The sequence below is a fragment of the Typopeltis vanoorti genome, chromosome 10 (genome assembly GCF_054136105.1).
Source record: "Typopeltis vanoorti isolate ZY-2024b chromosome 10, IOZ_Tvanoo_1.0, whole genome shotgun sequence".
Taxonomy (NCBI): Eukaryota; Metazoa; Arthropoda; class Arachnida; order Uropygi; family Thelyphonidae; genus Typopeltis; species Typopeltis vanoorti.
Genome location: NC_143558.1, coordinates 113,019,466 through 113,041,996, shown reverse-complemented (window position 1 = coordinate 113,041,996; position 22,531 = coordinate 113,019,466). Strand labels below are relative to the sequence as shown.

At 36.6% G+C, this 22,531-nt stretch overlaps 1 protein-coding gene across 2 annotated transcripts in view; it reads left to right on the top strand.

The window, feature by feature from the left end:
• Positions 1–22,531, top strand: part of LOC150102709 (uncharacterized) — a 343,878-nt gene that overhangs the window by 16,985 nt on the left and 304,362 nt on the right. For both annotated transcript variants that reach the window (XM_090399309.1, XM_090399308.1), the window contains exon 2: positions 5,435–5,534. In XM_090399309.1, the coding sequence (XP_090255435.1) occupies positions 5,487–5,534 (48 nt within the window). In that variant the 5' untranslated portion in view covers positions 5,435–5,486. The remainder of the gene's footprint in view (positions 1–5,434; positions 5,535–22,531) is intronic.

Sequence of the window (22,531 nt, the reverse complement as noted above, 5' to 3'; positions counted from 1 at the left end):
ATAGAGAGCAGTTGTTGATGATGAGGAAGAGAGACTGACTGTAATTGAGCAAGAGTATGGAGAGTTGAGCAAACTAGATGTAAATAAGGCTGTGGGACTTGATAATATATCACCACGTATTCTGAAGGAATGTGCAAGGGAGTTGATGCCGGCCATGACATATTTTTTTAAATTTAATATGGGTCAAGTTCCTAAGGAGGGCAAGATTGTGCCAGTTCATAAAGGAGATGATAGAACTCAAGCATCAAACTATAGGCCTATCTGTGTGTCAGGTGTTGTAGTTAAGTTGTTGGAGAAGCTTGTGAGAACTAGGATTCAGAATTGAGTTGGAATTGTTCCATGGACAGAGGAGAAGGATACTCAGTAATATACTTGGATTTTGCAAGTGGCTTTTGATAGATTACTGCATGATAAGTTGATAGTCAAACTGGAGTGGATGGGGTTGGATATTAGATTGGTGTATTGGATTGGAGACTGGCTATCTGATAGGTATCAACAAGTTGTGTATGCAGGAGCGATATCCAGGAAAAGGAAAATTACTAGTGGTGTGCCTCTGTTTTAGGGCCATTGCTGTTTAACTTGTATATTAATGATATTGGTGAAGATTTGGATGGAGATATTCAGTTGTTTGCAGATGATGCAAAGTTGGGATGAACCATATAGAGTAGAAGATGTTGTGGCCTTACAAGAAGACTTGAATAAATTGAGTGATTGGGAATGGGGATGTGAGTTCAATGTTGGAAAATGTAAGGTTTTAAAATTTGGAAAACAAAAATGGGATGCAGAATTTATGCTTAGTGAGGATATATTGTCGGAGGTGGAGGAAATAAGAAATCTAGGGGTGATAATGGATAAGGATCTGAAATTAAATTGGGATGAAAATATTGAAGTAATAATCAAAGATAAGAAATGAGCATATAAACAATGGATAAATACAAAATCACTAGAAGTAAAAATTAATTATAAATACAAAAGAGCAATAGCAAAAAAAAGCATGTGGAAAAAAGAATAGAGAAACGTGGGATAACTTGATAACAAAATTGGGAAGAGATCTTACAGTGAAGAGACTAAATACATGCAAAATTCTAAAGAATATGAATAAGGAGTTAAAAGAAAAAGTGAAACTTGAAATAAACAAAGAAAAACCTGGCTGGACTTCTTCCAGAACTTATGGCAAGATAGTAACGAATCCAAAAACTGACATAATGTTTACTACTAACTACGTAGTGGAAGAAATAACATTACAAGAAATCCAACAAGCAGTACAGCAAAGCATATCAGGAAAACCCCCTGGAGAAGATGGAATAAATATAGAACTTATAAAATATGCAGGCATCCTATTCCTCAAACACCTTTTAAAATTATTTAACAATATCTGGCAGCAAGGAAAAATTCCAGAAAGTTGGAATAAGGCAGTTATATCCCAATGTATATAAAAAAAAAAAGGTGATAAGTGAAAAAAAAAATTGAAATGCAACTATCAACAGACAATACAAAAATCATGGCTTTTAAATGACCATTTCCAGTTAGAAGTAAAATCATGATTGAAAAAAAATTTTTAGAAACAAATTAACTGCTTCAAATACCTTGAAGCAGTTGAAGAAATACAAAGAAGCTGACTTGACATCGAAATTTCAAATTTTCTGAAGATAACAGGAATGATCAATAATATTTTAACCACTTAATTAACCATGTTCAAAAGTATGCAAGAATAAGAGTTTATAAAGTTTTGGCAGGACCTTCTCTACTGTATGGAAGTGAATTATGGACTGCAGAAGATAAAAGAATAGAAAGAAACTTGAGAAATGAAATTCTTACGAAGGATTGGCTATACTCTCTGGGACAAAAGAAGAAGCACAGGAATACGTATAGAACTAAAAATAGCCTCAGTATTGGGCAAAGTATGTGAATACTGTGAAAGAAGTGGATTGAACATATTGAAAGATGTACGAATGAACAGTTCAAAACTATCCAAAAAATATTCAGATATCACCCAGTTGGAGGATATAAAAGCAGGGACGACCAAGGAAAATATGTAAAGAGACCAGAACAGGCCACTGGACCTAAATACCTCAAAGGATGATAATAGCCAAAAAGGTGTCGAAAAAGAGGTCTGGAATACGTGAATGCTTGGAGTGCATTTTAGGATAGAGAGCTGTATGCATGAGATTGACTGCATTTAAACATGGGCATAAGCATCTGGAGGATTGTGTTCTTGAGGCAGGTGAGAATGTTAAGAGGTGAGAACTAGAGTTCTCAGGGTGGATAGTATTGAGTGTCCTCTGTAGGGAATGGCACATAGGAGATGGAAGAATGCATGGTATACTGCATTCTCAATGCAGGATATCTGTGCCATTCTTGATAGCATTGATAGCCTCAGCCTGTCTCAAGATTATTGGAATCAGTGAATCATGATTGATAGCAGATGATGACCTGACAGGAATAGAAGCATAAAGCATATTTCAGCAGGAAAAAAAAAAGATGGTGTGTTACTTATAAGTGATAAGTTGAGGCCACTCAGAGTGGAGACTTTGGAAGAAAATGCTAACAGTTTTAAAAGTGTATAGTGTGAGATGGTGGGCAGGAGAAGATATTTAGTGGAATGTTGCCATAGACCATGGAACACAAATGGGTGATGAGCAGGAAATGTTTCTCTAGATCAGTTTGGTGAGTACAAAGCAAGTGATTATTATGAGAAGTTTTAACTATAGCAGTATAAATTGGGCAGTGGAAGTAGCGTACAGTTGGAAAGGAATGATATTTTTATAATTTTTGAGGGACAGATGTCTTGGGCAACATGTAGTAGTGGGAACAGGAGGATCAAGAATTTTGGATTTGGTCCTTGCATCAGAAGATCTGACTGAGACGACAGTCTTTCTTCCATTGCTGAGAGTGACCATACAGTCTTGATTTGGAGGCTGAATAGACATGCAGAAGTGTCAAGGAGAAAGAAATTTATGTGGAATTATAAAGCAGATGACTATAATAATATTAGGAATCAACTTTGGGCTGTTCATGGATGGAAGAATTGTGAAAGAGAGATATCAGTTGTGTATGGGGCTAGTGAAGAAATATTTATCAACAGAAGTGGCAAATTGTATTCCTCATGTGAAAAAAAGATAACACGATTTGATCTAAAGTGGATGACTAATGAAATCAAACAGAAACTGTTGATGAATAGGAGGTTATGGAAAAGGTATAAAGAGAGAGGTGGAGAGTAATTCCATGAGGAATATAAGACTCGGGCCAAGGAGATGACTAGTCATAGTGAAAGACCAAAAATGAAATACAAGGAGAGATTAGCACTACAGTCTTGTTATGTGGCTGGTAGAAAGAGAAATTATTGTGGACAAATGACCATATTAGATAGAAAAGGAGGTCAAGTGACCAATGCAGATGATATAGTGTAGTTGTTTAATGATCACTTTATCGCGGTATTTCATCCTGGAAAAGCAGCTTTTGTTCCTGGAGGGATGAGAAGGATTGAAGTCTTAGAAGTGCACGAGGAGAATATGTTTTAATTTACTAAGTACTTTGGAAGTCATTAAGTTAGTGAAACCTGGATGGTATTTCACCATGTGTTTTAAGAGAATGCTAAGGAACTGACAGCTCTTGACCTGGCTGTTCAGTGGAGGTCTAGCTACTGGGAAAGTGCCTAGTGAGTGGAAATAAGGTAAGATAGTGCCATTGCACAGTGGTGGTAGAATGCTGGCATCAAATTATGGACCAATTTATATTACTTCTGTGGTTGTTAAGATTTTGGAGAATTTAATGAGAGATTGTTTATAAAATTGAATAGATGTGGTCTGTGTAGGTCAGCATGGATTTGTTAAAGGGTTCGCTTGTTTCATTAATTTGCTTGCCTTTTATAATAAAGTGACGAGGGAAGCCATATACTACCATTTTTTTTCATATGTTTAAGTTGCGGCACATGAGATTAGACATCAGTTTAGTGAACTTTATTGGAAATTGGCTGTCTAATAGATTTTTAATAGATGAAATAAGGTAAGATAGTGCCATTGCACAGTGGTGGTAGAATGCTGGCATCAAATTATGGACCAATTTATATTACTTCTGTGGTTGTTAAGATTTTGGAGAATTTAATGAGAGATTGTTTTTAAAATTGAATAGATGTGGTCTGTGTAGGTCAGCATGGATTTGTTAAAGGGTTCGCTTGTTTCATTAATTTGCTTGCCTTTTATAATAAAGTGATGAGGGAAGCCATATACTACCATTTTTTTTCATATATTTAAGTTGCGGCACATGAGATTAGACATCAATTTAGTGAACTTTATTGGAAATTGGCTGTCTAATAGATTTTTGAGACGTGTAAGGGTGGAGCAGTATGAAGGAAGAAGAAGATCACAAGTGGGATTCCACAGGGATAAGTATTGAGACCTCTGCTTTTTTAACCTGTATGTCAGTGATATTGTCACTGGATTTCAGAGGGATATTCTGTTATTTGCATATGATATGAAGCTGGAAGGATTATTAGGAATAATACTGATGTTGATAGCTCTTCAGGATGATTTAAATAAGCTGGACAGGTGAGTAAATGAATGGAGATATCAGTTTAATGCAACTGAATAGAAGGTTTTGAAATTTGGGATCTACTGATGGGAAGCTACATACTCTGGTGGTGGATCTATACTAGAAGAAGTGAACGAGGCAAGGGATCTTGGAGTTAAAATAGATAAAATTTGCAGTTTAGGACATATAGTGTGAAGGTAAAGGTAACCCAGTACAATTGCTCCAATAGTAAGAAGGAATAGTAAAGCCCAGATCAGGCCATATCTAAATTATTCTTTTCATATCTAGTCACTGGGATTTGAAGAGGATGAGTTAACTTTTGGAGAGAGTACAGAGGCAGATAACCAAAACGATGTTTAGAACTTTACAATGTTAGCTATGAGAATAGACTGAGGGCATGCAAACTGCAGAGTTCTGTGGATAGAAGACGAAGGGCAGATGTGATTGAGACATTTAAACCATTGAGAGGTATTTACAGGATTGACACAGGAAAGATGCTTCATCTAGTAGGAGAAGGAGCAAGGACATGAGGCAATCACTGGAATTTTCAAAAGGAGGTGGTGAGTAAGAGGATGAGAAGTGGCCTTTTTGGTATGGAGGGTGGTTGGACCATGCAATTTTTTGTTAGAGTGGTGAATGTGCAGACAGCAAAGGGATTTAAGGAGTGGTATGATAGGCTTTATGTTGTTCGAGTTGTTCATGTAAGTTTGGAATAATAACAGGAATGATGATAATAATATCAGTACTGCCAGAAATATTTGAATAAAGTAGCCATATTTAATTGAATTATCCAGCTTTTAAGAATTTTGTATTTAGTAATAGGAAAAACTGTTAAATTGAAATTTTTATTTACAAATCTTACAAATAGCATAACAGGTTTCTTTCTTTCTTTATTTATTTACAGTGACTTGGAATATGAAAAAAATCTTGAAAAGCAGTTCCATATCATGATTTGAATGATGTTAGAAGTAATCTTTATCATGATATTATTTAAAGTTCTGGTGGTAAGTGCCTTATGCAGTTTTTTTTTAAAGTATACTACATTTTTTCTGTACCATGTTACCATAGTTTTTTGTATCATGAAGTATTTGAACTTGAGTGCTGGACACTGGTTAATGAAATAGCATAACAGGTTTTTCACTTAGTTATTCCATACTTAGGAATGAAGGTAGCATTTAGCTACCAGTATTGGTAGCTAAATGCTATCTTCATTCCTTATGCTTATTCCTTCATACTGTTGGATATAATTAAGATGTGTAGTATAAGATTTCATTTTTATCTGTGACTGTGGAAACAATCTTTGCTCGGCACATGATCGTATCATTGTGTAAACCTTGGATATGTTCACAGTCATCTTTTAAGTTTATGGCTTCTTATGATGAAATAATGTCAGCATATTATTCCACACAGTTGTGTAGTATTTGATCAACAGTTTTGCTGTTTCTTTGAACATCTTTTAAGGGCAGTAAATGAAAAACTGTGAATATGAGAAATTGCATACATGAAACTCTATGTAATTATTTCATGTATGTTATTTCTTGTATTCTCAGTTGTCATGAGATTTTGAGGTAGTTGTTGATAGATATAGTGAAACTGTTGAGCTGATAAAAACTTTTTAATGTGAAATAATTCTCTGTAGATGCATTTTAAGTTAGGCTGGATTTTTTCATTCAGTCAGTTAGGTGGATTGAAGGAGTAGATATGTATACTTTTATTTTTCTCTTTCTTTGGAAATACTGTGATTTCCTGTAAAATAACCACAGTGAGCTGAAAATCTTAAAGCCTTAATTTTTAAAAAAAAAAGTCAGTAGAAACCTCTTTTCCTCTTTAAATAAACAAAAAAAAAAGTTAAGATGTAAAAGTAAAATTCATAGTTTCACATTCATCAGGACTATGTTTAAGCATTCACTGGAAACAGGTGGCATCTCTTTCTGTTTTTTTTTTTTTTTTTGTCTGTATGTCTGTTCCTCTCTCTCTCTCTCTCAAACACTTGACACCTCCTTGAAATATGAGAGGGGGATGGAAAGTTCTGATAAATGCCTAGAACAAAAATGATATTAAAGCAACTGATATAACCACAAGAAAGAACATACGAGGATAAAAGAATAAAAGAGCATAAGTTACCTTCATAACTCTGCTACTAGTATGTTCTTGTGGTTATGTCAGTTGCTTTCAGTGGCGTAGCTGAGGAGTGGGGGATGGGCCGCCCCGGGCGGCACTTTTCACGTGAGACACAATTTTATTTTTCAACAATTATTTTATTTATTTTAACTTAATAATTTTTATTACTTAATGAATAATTAGTTTTAACAACAACTATGCTCACAATTAAAATAAACATAAATATAGTGTTTTAATTTATTTCCCAATACAGTCATACCCCGACTTAGGCGAATCCGGAGTTACGCAGTTTCTTATATGTACGTATTCCCGTTCCGCTTCACCACTAGTCGTATCTTTCCAGTGCCGGCCGCATTCACCAGTGTCGCACATGCTGTGAACAAGCACTGGCAGGTTTCACGCGGTCTCCATTCATACACGATTTTTGTAGTCTACAAACCTTGCGATTGTTTAATGTTATGTTCTTGATAAAAATTTTATCACATTAAAAATAATAATGTCGTCCAAAAGAAGCAAGTCCAATTCTTCTACAGCTAGCAAGAAAAGAAAAACATTGACTTTGGAAACAAAATTCAACGTTATTAAGGATTTTGAAAGCAGAATGAAAATTTGTGAGCTTGCAAAGAAGTTCGATCTACTGGAATCCACAGTAAGAACAATCATAAAAGAAAGGTTTACAGATTTTGGATGACATAGATTCTAACGAGGAACAAGTAGCCACAAGACAAGGAATAAAAACATCATTAGCTTGCTATGAAGAAATTTTGTGTGACAAGAAAAAGACATGCCGTCAGACAAATCTATTAGATTTTATGAAACCATCGACATTGAAATAACTTTCTTTTTTTTATGTATGAAAAAACAGTATTTCTTTAAAAATATATGTGTTTTTGTAAATCTTTGGTCCCAATTAACTAATATTTTGTATGTTTGTATATATAAATTACATGCAAAATTATACCCAGAGTTATGCGAATTCGACTTACTCGCTTTTTGTTGGTCCCACCTACTGCATAACTTCGGGGTATGACTGTACTTCGTTTTGACTTTTTGTAGTATTTTTGTTGTGTATTGAGAGGGGCAGCAGGAACTTCCCTGTGCGGCAAACGCTCTAGCTATGCCACTGGTTGCTTTAATATCATTTTTGTTGTAGGTGTTTATCAGAACTTTCTAGTCTCTATGCCCCCTCCCCCTCATATAGGGTACTCAAGAACTACTCTGATGACTGTCAATTGTTAAACTCATATGAGATGTTTGTTTTGGGAGAGGAGGCATTTGCTAATAAAGGTAATAGTATGATTTACTTTCTTTTTTTTCTTTTGAATTTTCTGTGATTCTTCACATAATGTTAATAAAAGAAATAATTAGTTCAGTTCCTCAAACAGAGTATTCAGCCTATCAGTGAATCCCATACTTTAAGACCTTAGATTTAGTTGCATTAGAGAAATAATCTAGTACAGTTCCTCCAACAGAGTATTCAACTTCCCATGAATTACAAACCTCAACACCTTACATTTAGTTGTATTAAACTGATATCCTCATTCATTTGTTGTTCAGCTTATTTAAATCCTCCTTAGGGGACTACCACATTGACACTATTACTAATAACCCTTTCCAGCTTAATATCATCTGCAAACAACTCAATATCTCCTTGCAATCCATTGGCAGCATCATTAATATAAAGATTAAACAATAAAGGTTCCAGTACTGAGCCCTGTGGAACCTCACTTATGGCCTTTGACCTCTTGATACCAGTCCCTTATACACAACTCCCTGATATCTATACGACATTCAATTCACTTCACAAACCTGATATTTAAACCCATAAGCTGTAACTTAAAATATCAGCGTATCATGTAGCATCTTGTCATATGCCTTTGTAAAAAAAAAAAAAATTGTAGCGTATGTCTTTCCTTCACCAACCACTCTTGTTACTTCATTATAAAAGGCAGTCATATTGCTAAAACAAGATCACCCATTAACAAATTCATGTAGACTGTCACAGATAATATTGCCATCATCTGCCTAATGATGTATATGATTTCTTACTAATTTCTCCAAAATCTTAACTATAGAAGAAATACAAACTAGCCTATAGTTTGATACCAACCCTTATGTAATAGCATTATTTTACCCTCCTTCCACTCCTTTGGCATCTTTCCCATAGCCAGACTCTCATTGAAAAACCAAGTGTCAGAGGATTGTCACTTCCTTAGCACATTGTCTCAAAACACATGGTGAAATCCAATCCAGTCCCATTGTCTTATTGACATCCAGATGCTCATGCTCTCTAAACCTTCAACCCTCCCCTCTTTCTGCTAATAAAACCTTCTTTTCCAGGATGAAATATCCCAATAAAGTGATTATTGAACAACTCCACTGCTTTTTGTATCAGTTACTCTACTCCCATTTTTGTCTAACACTGTCATTCTTTCACAATCACTTCACCTCTTATTTGCCACATAATGAAAGAATTCTTCCTTCAGATTTTCCTTTGGTCTCAGGCTAAGACTTTTTTTTCTTCTTTACCATGATAGTCACTTTCCTTCCTGAGTCTTATTTCCCTCATTCAACTGCTTTCTTCCCCATTCTTTACACTTCTTTCTTATAACCTCTTTTTCATCTACAGTTCCTGTTCGATATTGTTAGTCGTCTGCTTTACACCAAATTGTGTTTTCTTTTTCACTCGTGGTATATAACTTGCAATTGCTGCTAATAAATATTTCTTCATATTTCTCTTGCACTGGTGATATCTCATTCTTCCAGTTCTTCCATCCATCGAACTGCCCCCCCAAGCTGATTTCTAAGACTAATTATAATTACCTGCTTCATAATTCCATATAAATTCCTTTCTCCTTGACACTTCTACATGTCTATTCATCCCTCAATCAAAGACTATGTGATCACTCTCTATGACTCGGGATAAGGATAACATCTCAGTTATCCAAACATCAAAGGATCTGTTACAGTTAGATAGATTTTTTGATACTAGGACCATAACTCAAAATCCTTGAACTTTCATTTCTTTTACTGCACATTGCCTAAGACATTCATCTTTCAAGAATTTCAGAAATTTCCTTACTATTGCATGCTGTTTCTTTTTTTAATTTCTGCTTCTGTAGTTAAAATCTCTCATAATGATCACTTGTTTTGCATTTGTGAAACTCAACTGCCTAAACATCACCTACTCTTTACCATCTGCCTTCCCTGACTTTTAGCAACATACCACTAAATATCCTGTCCTGTCCACCTCCATCTTATGCCATATGTTCTCAAACCATTTGTTTCATTTACTAAAATAAAGAGCTAAAAAGCTTCAGTTTGGCGATGCAAAATTATATGTCAAGTGGATATTAGATCCAGCATTATTTCAAAACCAAATGTGAAACTACGAAAATTTCTTAAAGATAAGTTGACCAGAGAACTTATGGAATACACTCACCGGCATTCATGAGTTGCCTTACCGTGGACTACTTAGAAAACATAAACGCTGCCCAAGCGTTGCTTTCTATTAGTCCATTTTGATAAGTTTCATTGGCCTGACAGCTGTTTTGAACTGGTTGGTTCTTCTCAGAGAGAGACCAGGCAGAAATCTTAAGAGAGGAAAAACTCGTTCAGTACTATGGAACTTGAAATGTCGGAGAGGTGTATTTTTTATAATTGAACTCTTGGTCGGTGAATAAAAGTATTTAGTAAAATAAAGAGCCAAAGGCTTCAGTTCGGCAATGCAAAATTATATAAGTAAAGTTGATATTAGATCCATTTCAAAGCCATTTCATTTCATTATTTCAAAGCCAACTTCAAAACTTGTAGCGACATTAGTTCCATTTCTTTCCAGATTCCTTCACTCTTAGAGGACACAACTCATTACTTATCATAAGTAATACTCCACCACTGCATTTGCCCTTCATATCCTGAAAATGCTATATTCTTCTACTCTTGTTCCTGTCAGGATATCATCTTCCTTCAGTCAACTTTCTCTTTCACTGATTCCAATCATTTTTAGACCAGAATATGCCACTACTAATTCATCTTCTTTATTCCTGATACTCCTGGCATTTTTATAAAGAAACACCAGTGCATTGTCAGTATTTCTATACCTATTAATATTCTCTCCAGACTCCATTTGACTCTACATTACACCCTACATCCTTCCATTTCCCAAGTGATCATTATCACAGCAGCCACTCCTGCTACCATCCACCTTAACAACTCTAGTTTCCCTGCACTAACATTTTCTTCTTTGCCCAGAGAACAACTCTCTCTCTCTCTACCCAAATGTTGGTATCCTTCCATGTTCAAATGCAGTCTGTAACTTGCATACAACTCTCTTCTACCCTCATATGTATTGCAGGCATTCACATAATACAAGCTTCTCTTTTGATAATTCTTGCCATCATGCCATTCATTGTTGATGCTCTTTGCCTCAATGCTACATTATTATATCTCATCATCATCAAATTCCTGCCATGTACGCTCAAGGGGTGTACAGGATATGATAGTAATACATGAAAAAAATTACATCATTACTAACTTCTTATCTACAATTTTCCTCCAAATCAGTCTGTTACTTGTCAAGACTCCAACATTATCAGATCTTATATTTCTGTCGTCTAAGGCAGTGCTTCCCAACCTTCTGGATGTCAGGGCCCCCTTTGCAAAAATTAAAATATTTCACTAATCTTTCTTCACCCATTCTGTTTAAGCGACCATACCACCTGAGATTAGCTCTGCTAACGCATTCCTGGATGCTGACAATGTCAAGTTCTTTCCTAATATCCTTGTTTTTAGGATATTGCCATTGATGCCATCTGTTCATGCTTCTAATCTTTCTCAGAACTCTCATATCTGTGGTCTCTAGTCTTTGATCAAGTGTTTTACTTCTGACCCAGCTCTCAGATCCATAAGTTAAAACTGGTTTGAACACTGTCTTGTATACACTAATTTAGTGTTCCGACTAATTTCTCTCTTATTCCATATGAATTTATTCAGTTGACTTCCCACCATACCAGCTTTGTTGATCCTGTTGTCTATTTCTATATTGAATTTACCATCTTCACTAAAAATCATGCCTAAGTAGCTGAAATGTTTTACTTGTTCCACAGGTTCTCCATTCACAGTTGACATTTTCAATGATTCTGCCTATTTTCATTGTCTTTGTATTTGTATTGCTTACCTTCATACCATATCTATTACAACAGTTATTCAATTTAGTCAGAGAATCTTGCAGCCTTGTAGCAGATTTATTTAGAAGTATAACATCATCTGCATAAAGCAAAGAGCTGAAATTAACATCTCCAATTTTGATATCATATTTAATACCACTTTCCTTCATAATGTGATCCATATAGATAATGAGTAACAGAGGGGATAATGTACATCCTTGTATCATGCCAGATTTAACATTAAACCATCTTCCTATACTTCCTTCAATTCTAATTGCTGACTTGCAATTCAAATAAAGACTAAGTATTGCTTGATATAATGCCCCATTGACACCATATAACTGTAGCGTATTGAATAGCTTCTCTCTTGGCACCTTGTCATATGCCTTTTCCAGATCGACAAAACTTAAATACAGATCTTTGTTATATTCCCATGATTTCTCAACTATTTGTCGTAAAGCGAAGATCTGATCCTGACAGCCTCTATTTGGCCTGAATCCAGCTTGTTCTTCACCAAGCTTTTCTTCCGCAATTCTTCTCAACCGTTTCTCAAGTATACTTGCATAAATCTTGCCAGGAACACTCAGTAGGGAAATACCTCTGTAATTCTCACATTCAGTTTTATTTCCGTTTTTATATATGGGTACTATGAGAGATCTACTCCAATCATTGGGAATTCGTCCCTTTGTCCAGGCTTTCTGAACTATGCAGTGCAGCCACTGTAAGACTCTTATACCACCATACTTCAGCATTTCTGGTCAAATATCATCTACTCCTGCTGCCTTTCCACATTTCAAGACTTTGATAGCTTTTTCTACTTCGAGTATGGATATGTATTCCTGACTACATGCCTGGTCAGTGTTTTTTACCACTGTGCTGTCATCACTGCTTGTTTCATTTAGCAGTTTTTCAAAGTAATTACTCCATACTTCAAGGATATCTTTTTCTTCCGTTTTCATGTCACCTTTATCATCTCTAATTCTTTTTACAGCACTCTTTCCTCCATTCCTAAGCTTCTTCAACAACCTCCAGAATATTTTGCCACCTTCTTGATATTTATTTTCTATAATCTTGCCAAAGTCCTCCCATGACTTTTGTTTAGCTAGTTTTACACAGTATTTAGCATTCGTCTCTATATTATCTAAGAGCACAAGCTGACTTATTTGCCAGAAACTTTTGATATGCTTTCTTCTTTTCCTTCACTGCCTCTTTAACTTCCTGTGTCCACCGTGGAGTTCTAATTTTTCTTTCCTTGCAGACAACTTCACCACATGCCTCTCTAGCTGAGTCAATCTGGGCTTTCTTCAAGGCTTGCCACTGAATCTCCAAGGTTTGATTCCTGTTCTCAAAACGTTTTCATTTTTTCTTCATTAATCTTTGTGTATTTTAGTCTACAGTTCACATCTGAGAGCTGCTCAAGTTTTATTCGCTTTAAAACTTTCTTACATGTTATTCTTTTCAATATGAAATTCAATTTTATCCTGCTCAAGACTAAATAGTGATCGCTTCCGATTTCAAATCCTCTGTACACTCTGGTGTCCTGCACCAGGGAAAAAAAATCACTATCAACAATAACATAGTCAGTTAGACTTTTCTTATTCCTTGCCTCTTCTCTCCATGTGAATTTGTGCACATTTTTATGTTGGAACATGGTGTTAGTAATAACCAGTCCATGTCCTGAGCAGAAATCAAACATATATTTGCCATTATTATTAGATTTGCTCTTTTCTCCAAATTTTCCCAAAATATTTTTGTATGTCTGATAATCATTTCCTACTCTGCTATTTAGATCCTCAACAAGGACCAACTTTTCCTTTTTTTATTGTGTCAGTTGCTTTTTCTAAAGCATCAAAAAATTCCTCCACTTCTACCTTAGTAGAACCTTCTGTGGGACCATAGGTACAAATTAGTCTCATTGTCCAGTTCCCCATTCTCATATTTGCCCACATTACTCTACTTGAGACTGCCTGCCATTCAAGAAGATTAGCCTCGTATTTTGTGTTGAATACTATGGCTACTCCTTCTTTTCCTTGATTGTCATTGCCTGAATATAACATTTTGTAATTATTGCTCAGAAAGATCTCACCAGTTTTTGTCTTTTTTGTTTCAGTAACCCCTTTTATGTTGATCTGGTACTTATCTAATTCCTCAGCTAGCTCCATTTCTTTGCCATTCAGGCTTCTTATATTGATAGTACTAATCTTTTCCTCTGGTGATGATCGGTACTATCATCACCAGAGGTTGAGTTAGGGTGCGTGTTTTCAGATTTGTTCCAGTAGCTGACTTTTCGCTGTTCACCCTGTTTCCCTGGCGAAAACAATGGGGGGCCTCGTTTAACCAGGAGACGCCCCAGCCCTCATGAAATTTTGTCGTGTTGTACCATCATTTTTTTATTTTGTTTTAACCAGTAAGAATACAATTTGGTCGACTAAATTCCAAATTGTCAGCCCATCCTCAGTCGTGCAGTATCCAAGTAGATACCCAACAGGGTGCACAATGAGAAGGTGAGGATTGGACATTAGGTCAGAAGCCCTGGTCGGTTCTCCACATTCCTTTAAAGGCTATGTGGAGGTCTCCTCTCAGTTATACAGGTTTGACCCTTAAGCACCCCAATTTTTCTAGGTAACATTATTTTCCCTCTCGCACACTTCTGTTGTACAACTTCAAGCATTAACCTCAGATCTCTCACCACTTGATTCACATTATCTCTCATTCTTACCCACCATGACTATCATCTCATCCACAATTTCATCTTGCTTAATTGCTATATCACACACTCTTCTGTCATTTTATTTTGCACTTCACGAATCACTGAATCTCCTTACATCACACCCCTCTCTGCTTTGTTCACTTTTGCGCGCTTTCTCTCCCTGCAACTATTTTTCTCCTTGCACTCCCACTTACCTGCTTTTCTATTATCTTTTCACCCCTAGCTCATGCAGGAGCTTCTTGTCTTTCTTCCTATTCTCCTGGTGTTCCTATGTTCTCTTTCCTATCATAACCATGATTCTTTCTCACTCTTTTGTTTGCTTCATGTCAGTTTAGCCTTCCCAGTATTCTGGTTTCTTCTTTCATACTTTTGTATTTATTTTTCATGTATTTCATTTCTTCTCTCAGTAGCTCTTTCTCTCTCTCTAAGCAATACTCTTTCTCCACATTCTCCCACTCAATCGTTACCACCTTCTAAATTTACTACACACCCTAAACACACCCTAATCCATATCAACATGACGCTTGTATTCCTAAACCTCAGTTATGTTACCCCTCTCTGCCAATGCTGATATCTGTGTTGCCAAGCCCTTCCAATTTCCTACATTTTATGTAGACATGTACCCTCTGGTCTCTTGCCTGCCTCATTCCTAACTGCTGGGATGCAAACATGTCACAAGCATCACATGCTACAAAATTTTGTAGTATACTTTAAATGTTATCCTTGAATTGTGGTGACTGGATAACTGACTGGACAGTAATGTATTGGCAAATTGACTTAATGACGGTCACCATTATTGAAACACAATACAAAGAACACTGACAAGATATGATAAAAAATGCATTAAAACAGCAAAAACCTCAAAATGTAAACTATTCACAGTCAAGATCTAATTAGACAGGTCTCCCTGTAAATTTCAAATAAGTATTGTAATAATTTATATCGAAACTTGTGTTTATTCTCTTCTACCACTTTAACACTTCTAACATGATCGTCATCCTCTAGCTGAATATCATCTTGAAAAGAAAAATCTAAGAAAGTTTTAAAAAAGAATCAAGAAGTCAATTAAGCAGCTTTTGGAGGTGAACTGCAGACTGAAATATATAAATATTTTTCAAGAATCTCTAAGGTCGAAGACAAAAGACTTCAACCTTGGAGATTCAGTGGCAGCCTCTGCTATGGATGCATGTGGTGAGGTTATTTGCAAGGATAGAAAAATCTGAACTGCATAGTGGACTCAAGAAGTTAAAGAAGCAGTCCTGGAAAACAAGAAAGCGTATTGAAACTTCATAGTGAGTAATCCAACAGATGATCTGAGCGAATACAAAGAAAAATGTGAGAATACTAAGCTGTGATAAAGTAGCTAAAGAAATCTATACCTAAGACTTTGGTAAGAATATAGAAGATATTTGATATCACAAAGGTTGAAAAATATTCCGGAGGCTGTTGGAAAAGTTTAGAAATTACAGTAAAAGGAATTGGAGATGATAAAAGTGATATAAACGTTGAAGACAAAGGTATTCTAGATGTCTGGAGTAACCATTTGAAAGATTGCTAAATAGAACAAGTAGTGACAGTACAGTGGATCTGTTCTTGTAGAACAGATCCACTAGAAAATATTCAAGAAGAATGCACATTAATACTTGAGGTGGGAAAGGCCATTGGAAATGTGGAAATGCAGCTGGAGTAATGACATTCAAATAGAATGCCAAACAGATGAATAATAAAAACAAAGCTATACAGTGGTTGCACTGCATGATTCAGAAGGCTTGGTCAGAAGGTTGAATTCAAATGATTGAGGTAGAGCTCCTCATAGTATCATCTATAAAAAAGGATAAAGCTCAGTGTGAGAACGTCAAAAGGAATATCTCTACTAGCGAGTATTCCAGATAAGATTCATGTAAACCTGGATTCAGGCCAGATGATGGTTGTTTGGAACAGATTTCACTTTAACCTCCCTCCTGGCCAAAGTGGATGAAATATCTATAAAGTATCTATCCTCCTCAAAATATTGTATCCGTGAAATATACCTTTTGTGATGGAATATTTGTCATGAAATATCTTGCCCTCCTTCCACTCTTCAGGAGTGAAAAGAGCCAATCGCATAGAATGGAGATATCAAACTATAGATCAGTTTATTTCTTATTTGGTTGTTCAGATTATGAAATATTGGTAAAAACTTATATACTGAATTAGGCAGATCAAGACAATATCATTTATGCATGCAAGCATGGATTTATTAAAGGGCACTGTTATTTTAATAATCTGGTTTGTCTTTTATAATGGAGTAAGTAGAGAAGTGGATGAGGTTTAGGCATACACTGTGATATTTTTAAATTTTTCAAAGGTATTTGACAGGATGCAGCATGACAAGTAGATATTTGAGTTGCAACATATGGGTTTGGATATCAACTTAGTGGATTGGTAACTGGCTTCTTTGTTAGATATCAGAGCTGTGTGGGGCAGGGGGAAGTATCACAGAGTAGAAAAGTTACAAGTGGAGTTACACAGAATTTCGCACTAGGACCTCTATCAAATCATCTATGATTTCATATACTCTGCTGTTATTCTTTCAATACAGTTATCTCACAGAGAAAAAGCACTTTGCTAGTTAGATAATTGAAGGGTTGGATAACTGAGGGTGAAATTACACTAGAAGTTGGTTGTGAGATTAACATCCATTCAGGGATTGGCCAATTGACGGTTCAGTTATTTGAAGGTCAGATAACTGTTTTCCATAATGCTAAAGAGGGGATAAATCGGATCTCATTATCATTCTCAAAACCACTTGTGAACCTTTTTTTATCCTCAATAGATAGCAACATTATCAACATGGAAACCTTTGTCGTCAGAGTAGTTATCATAGTGTTCCATGTTTGAGTAGGAGTTGCAGGCATGCTTGTGAAGTTAGCAGCTGTCATGAGGCACCACAGCACATTATTGTTCCCAACAAAAAACTACGTAGATCATGATAGGCCATCCATCAGTTTGAACTAGATTCAAACTGTGTATATTATTAGTATTGTTACATGACATCTCCAGGGAGTCCAAAGACTCATCGAGGGAGGGTACCTATTCTACAACTCTCTCTCAATCCACCAACTACAACGAACCACCACTACATCAATGGCATTTACCACATCACCACCACTAGTAATTTCACAGACAATCACAAACATCCATGCCCACAGCAGGATTCGAACCCGCAGCCTTTTGGTTGGAGAGCAGATACGCTAACCACTCGGCCAGCCAAGCTAGCAATTCTGGAGATAACCACAGTAATTGGGAATGAGAAGTAAATTTGATATGTCAAATGATAAAACTTTCTCTAACTTGTTAGTAATCCAGAATTGTATATTTTGCAGACCTGTAGGTGGTAGTCCTTTTATTATAAGTCATGACTGCTTTTCCTAAATATGTGCTTCATAGTTATACTATCTGGTTTATGCTGTCAGTCATCATGTTGTTCATGTTGAACTAGATACTTTGTTAACTTCATTGAAACCTGGCAATAATGCCATAGCTTATCAATATGCAGAGACCTTATCATTCATGTTTGTCTTTTGGCCAGACTTCTTTTCTTACTGCTGTTTTTATTCTTTTATTTCTTGTTGAGGAAACTATCTTCACTAACATACCTTGCTCTTCCCCTGCTTTTCATGGCAGATTTTTCTCTGCAGGTGCTTTTATACAGTTATAAAAGCATGATATACAGGTTATCTAGTTATGCTGATAACATGGAACTATGACCTACCATTCCTCATCTTGATTGGAACATTCACATTCCCATTTTACTGTAGTTATGTGTAGCTATGCTAGCATAATGCAGTTAGGTGTGTTTGTTTTGTGTCCTGGAGTACTAAAGTTACAGTCAAAAACAAGAGCAGTATCACTGAGTTTGAAATGGATGTGAAGTTGGGTGCCATATCTGAAAAGGAAGCATCTGATGTCAGATGCTTCCTTTTCAGATATGGCATGCCTTGTTGTTTCCTTGAAGCCTACAGTGATTTTAAACAACACAGCAGCATGATACTGAACAAACAAACTACCTGCCACCTAAAACTGTAAAGGAACAATGGATACTCATGGTGAACTGATTGGTAAAGGGTGCAAGTCACCATACAGGCCAATCAGTAGTAGAGTCACATGAATGATATTTTGGATGATGGTAATGTGCCTTGCTCCACTTATATATGAATCTTTGGCAAAAGCCTCACAAGTTATCTTCTCCCTCACCAGAAATCATTGTTGAAAGCTACTGCTGTAGTGTAAGTATGTTCTGGTCCAATGAGTTGTAGTAACTTACTGCTGCACTTCACAGATGTAAGGCTATGCATATTTAGCAAACATGAGTTTGATGCATTCCTCTCATTCAGAGTCTTCACTGTTTAACTTGGCAAAAGTGTTAACAATCGACTATAAAAACTTATGTGCTGGTTTGAACTTATAAGATTTAATGGAATAAATATAGCACAATTAAACAACACATTTAATCAATCCTATTTTTGTCACTGAGACATTGTCAGGGAAACTATTAAAATTGAAAAAACATGCAAAATTGAACAGAGCAATAAGTGGAAAAGATTATTATCATCATCAAATTTCTGATATGTATCCTCAGGGTGTGTACAGGATAATTATGATAATACAATACTACGTGAAAAAGTTACACCATTACTAACTTCTGATCAACAATTTTCCTCTAAATCAGTCTGTTATCTGTCAAGACTCCAACATTATCAAATCTTATATTTCTCTCTTTTAAGGCACTTATTATTATTATTATTATTACATACCCCCCCCCCCCCCAAGGAGTCCAAAGACTCATCGAGGGAGGGCACCTACTCTACAACTCTCTGTCTCCACCACTCAATCAACCAACTACAACGAACCACAACTACCATCATCATGATCTACACCAGGGCTGTCCAAAGCACTGCCCACAGTGCGATTTTGTGCAGCCCCACTTGTGGGTTTTGATTTTCATAAGCTAAAAAATAAAATAACAATTTGAATCGAATGCATATTAGATATTTTAATTTTATCACTAATTGATAATCTCAATGTTGATAATTTTGTTTGGTATTTTTACATCACTATATACCTACGTGTTTTTCAAATACTAGATGTATCAAAGAAGTTCTTACATTGTTTTGTTCCAGTGCACATGCTCTGGGTGCTCATGGGGAACGTGAGCGCAAGATTAGTGCACAATCAACTAGTGTTGTTCGTTTGTTCAGCTTTCTAGGTTGTGTCGCTGCTGCTCTCCAAATTACTAGATATGCATTGTGATGCCCCTTAGATAATTTTTTTTTTCTAATGGAGCCCTCGGATTACCTGAAGTTGGATAGTCCTGATCTACACGAACGCCATCTGTCGCCCATCTTTACCACTAGTATTTTCACAGACAATCACAAACATCCATGTCCACAGCAGGATTCGAACCCGCAGCCTTTTGGCTGGAGAGCGGATACGCTGACCACTCGGCCAACAAGGCTGGCAAATACATTGCAGGCACTGGTGGAACCTGAACCCATGATCTCCTGTTTACCAGACAGGAGATCGTGGGTTTGATCATGGGTACTGTATCAATCCATTTATATCTTGGTCTTCCTCTGTGTCTTTTTCCTGATAACCTGGCAAAGAACACTTGTTTTCCTAATCGCATAGCCACTCGGCTAACAATGCGGACTAGCTATTATTATTATTATTAAGAGATTTCTGCAGGGAGTCAGGAACTCATGGAAGGAAGCCATACTTCACACCAGCTGTCATACCTGTTCTTGAATTCATTCATGCTACTTGCACACACAACATCCAAAAGCAATCCATTCCAGTCATGCACTACTCTATGAGAAAAAACTCTATCCCTAATCCTCTTCTTGACAGCATTCATTCTCAACTTCCTTTCCTTTCAGCATTCCATGGATGTCCTCGTCTCCTTTCTTCACCTTCCATTCCATCTAATAATCTATATTCCACAATCCTGATATTATATTTAACATTCCTTTGTAATCCTCTCCACCGTATCAGAATCACAACGGAAACTAGGAGACCAGGCCTGTGCACAATAGTACAAGTGAAGTCTTATCAAGGCCTTGTAAAGAGGCAAAATGACATCCTTAGCTTTACATGTAAAAGTTCGTTTCTGCATTGCAATTATCTTTTGAGTTGTATTTGCAATCTTTGCTTCATGGCCCTGAACTTCAACTTGTTATCTACTAAAACTCCAAGATCACTAGCCTCATCAGTTTCTTCAAGCATAATCCCACCAGTATAATAAGACATTGGATATCTAATCACCAAAGTGCATGGTCTTACATTTATTAACATTTATTAAAATCGAAATGACAGCCATTTTCACATGGCCACAATTCCAGCCCATTCAAATCAATCTGCAATTACTGCATATTAGCAGCACTCCTGATTACCTTACTTATCTTTGTATCATAAGCAAATAGCTGCTTTCACATCAAATCCTTGCCAGTGTTATTAATGTACAGATTGAATAACAATGGACCAAGGACTGATCCTCGAGTCACACCACTAGTTATTTTACTTTGTAAATCTCCGCATTGAAATGTAGTGCTACATACTATGGTCTACCGGAGCAAAGGCTGACCAGTGCCTTTGCCCCGATAGTCCAGAAAGGCCAAAGCCAAAATACATCGAGATTTATCCCATACTGGTATGAGGTATTCTAGAAATCATTTGTTGGTGATGACGGCAAGCTACCAGTGTGCTCTGCAACAAGATCTTAGCCCTATGTCTGCTGAAGTATTGCCTATAGAAGTCAAGTCTTTGTAACTCTCATTGCACCATATGCCACAAAGGGAGATGGTAGCACTAGTGATATGAGAAGCTGCCCCAAACTCCTCTTCAATCTGTCGAGCAAGATCTATATTCTGTTCATAATATGAGACCTTGTTCCTATGACTGACAGCAAGTGGGCACCCAGTACTCACTATCTGTGCATCAATAACCCAAACTCTTTCATCCTTCTTTGCAATTAAATTGGGCTTTCTAATACAAGCTAAGCTATAGTCCTAGAGTGTGGTTCAACTACAGTCTCTTAACCCTTGTTTTTCAACCGGTTATTTAATATGAGGCCAAGGCATCATGAAGCTTCACCTGTACCATGAGTTCTAAAACAACTTTGGGCAATATGAGAAAGGGTTTCACTGTAACAACAACCTATGTGGGCCCTTGTGGGCAGAGCATTGATCCTAGTCCTGATTAAGTTAATAAATTCGTAACCAAGTAGTCTAGTACCTTCCCATGCCCATTGATGCTGGAGAGGCACTAGATGTCTTCTGATGTAGTCTCTATCAGCTGACCTTGATACTTGGTCCACCCTGTAGTATGCCGAAAGTCTTCCTGGATATCAGGACAATGAAATGCATCTCTGCAAATTTGAGAAGTGGATATTTCTAATTTCTTAATTGTATTATAATGGAGGCATGGGATAAGCCAGCAGAGGGAAGGGATACCAAGTCTGCCGTCCTTCACCTTGCCATGAAAATCTAAAGGAAGCCTAAGTCATGAACAGACGGCAAAGCGAATAGCCCTATCCATATGGGACAGTACTGAGACATAGGTATGTCTGCATATCAACTTATGATAATACCTAGGGAGCAAATAATTTGAAAGGAGGAAAAGCCTTTGCTGGGGTTTGAGAGGAGCTTTTCTTAAAGATGACAAAGCATTTTCTAAAGAGAAGGGAATAGAAGACCATCCTTTTGGTGTAAAGAAGATACCAAGGTATCTCCATTCCTCCAGGACATCAAGGCAATGCAATGGCCTATTGTGCAGGAAAAACTCAAGATTTTTGACCTTACTTCTTGTCACACCCTGAAGGGACAAGTGCTAATGAGCCGGACTTCTGCACATTTATTGTAAGACCTCTAACATGAAAGAAGGCTACTGCCTGGTCAAGGAGTTCCTGTAGGCCTACCTTGGTGGAGGCCATGAGAATAAGATCATCGGCTAAGGCCATAGCATTAAA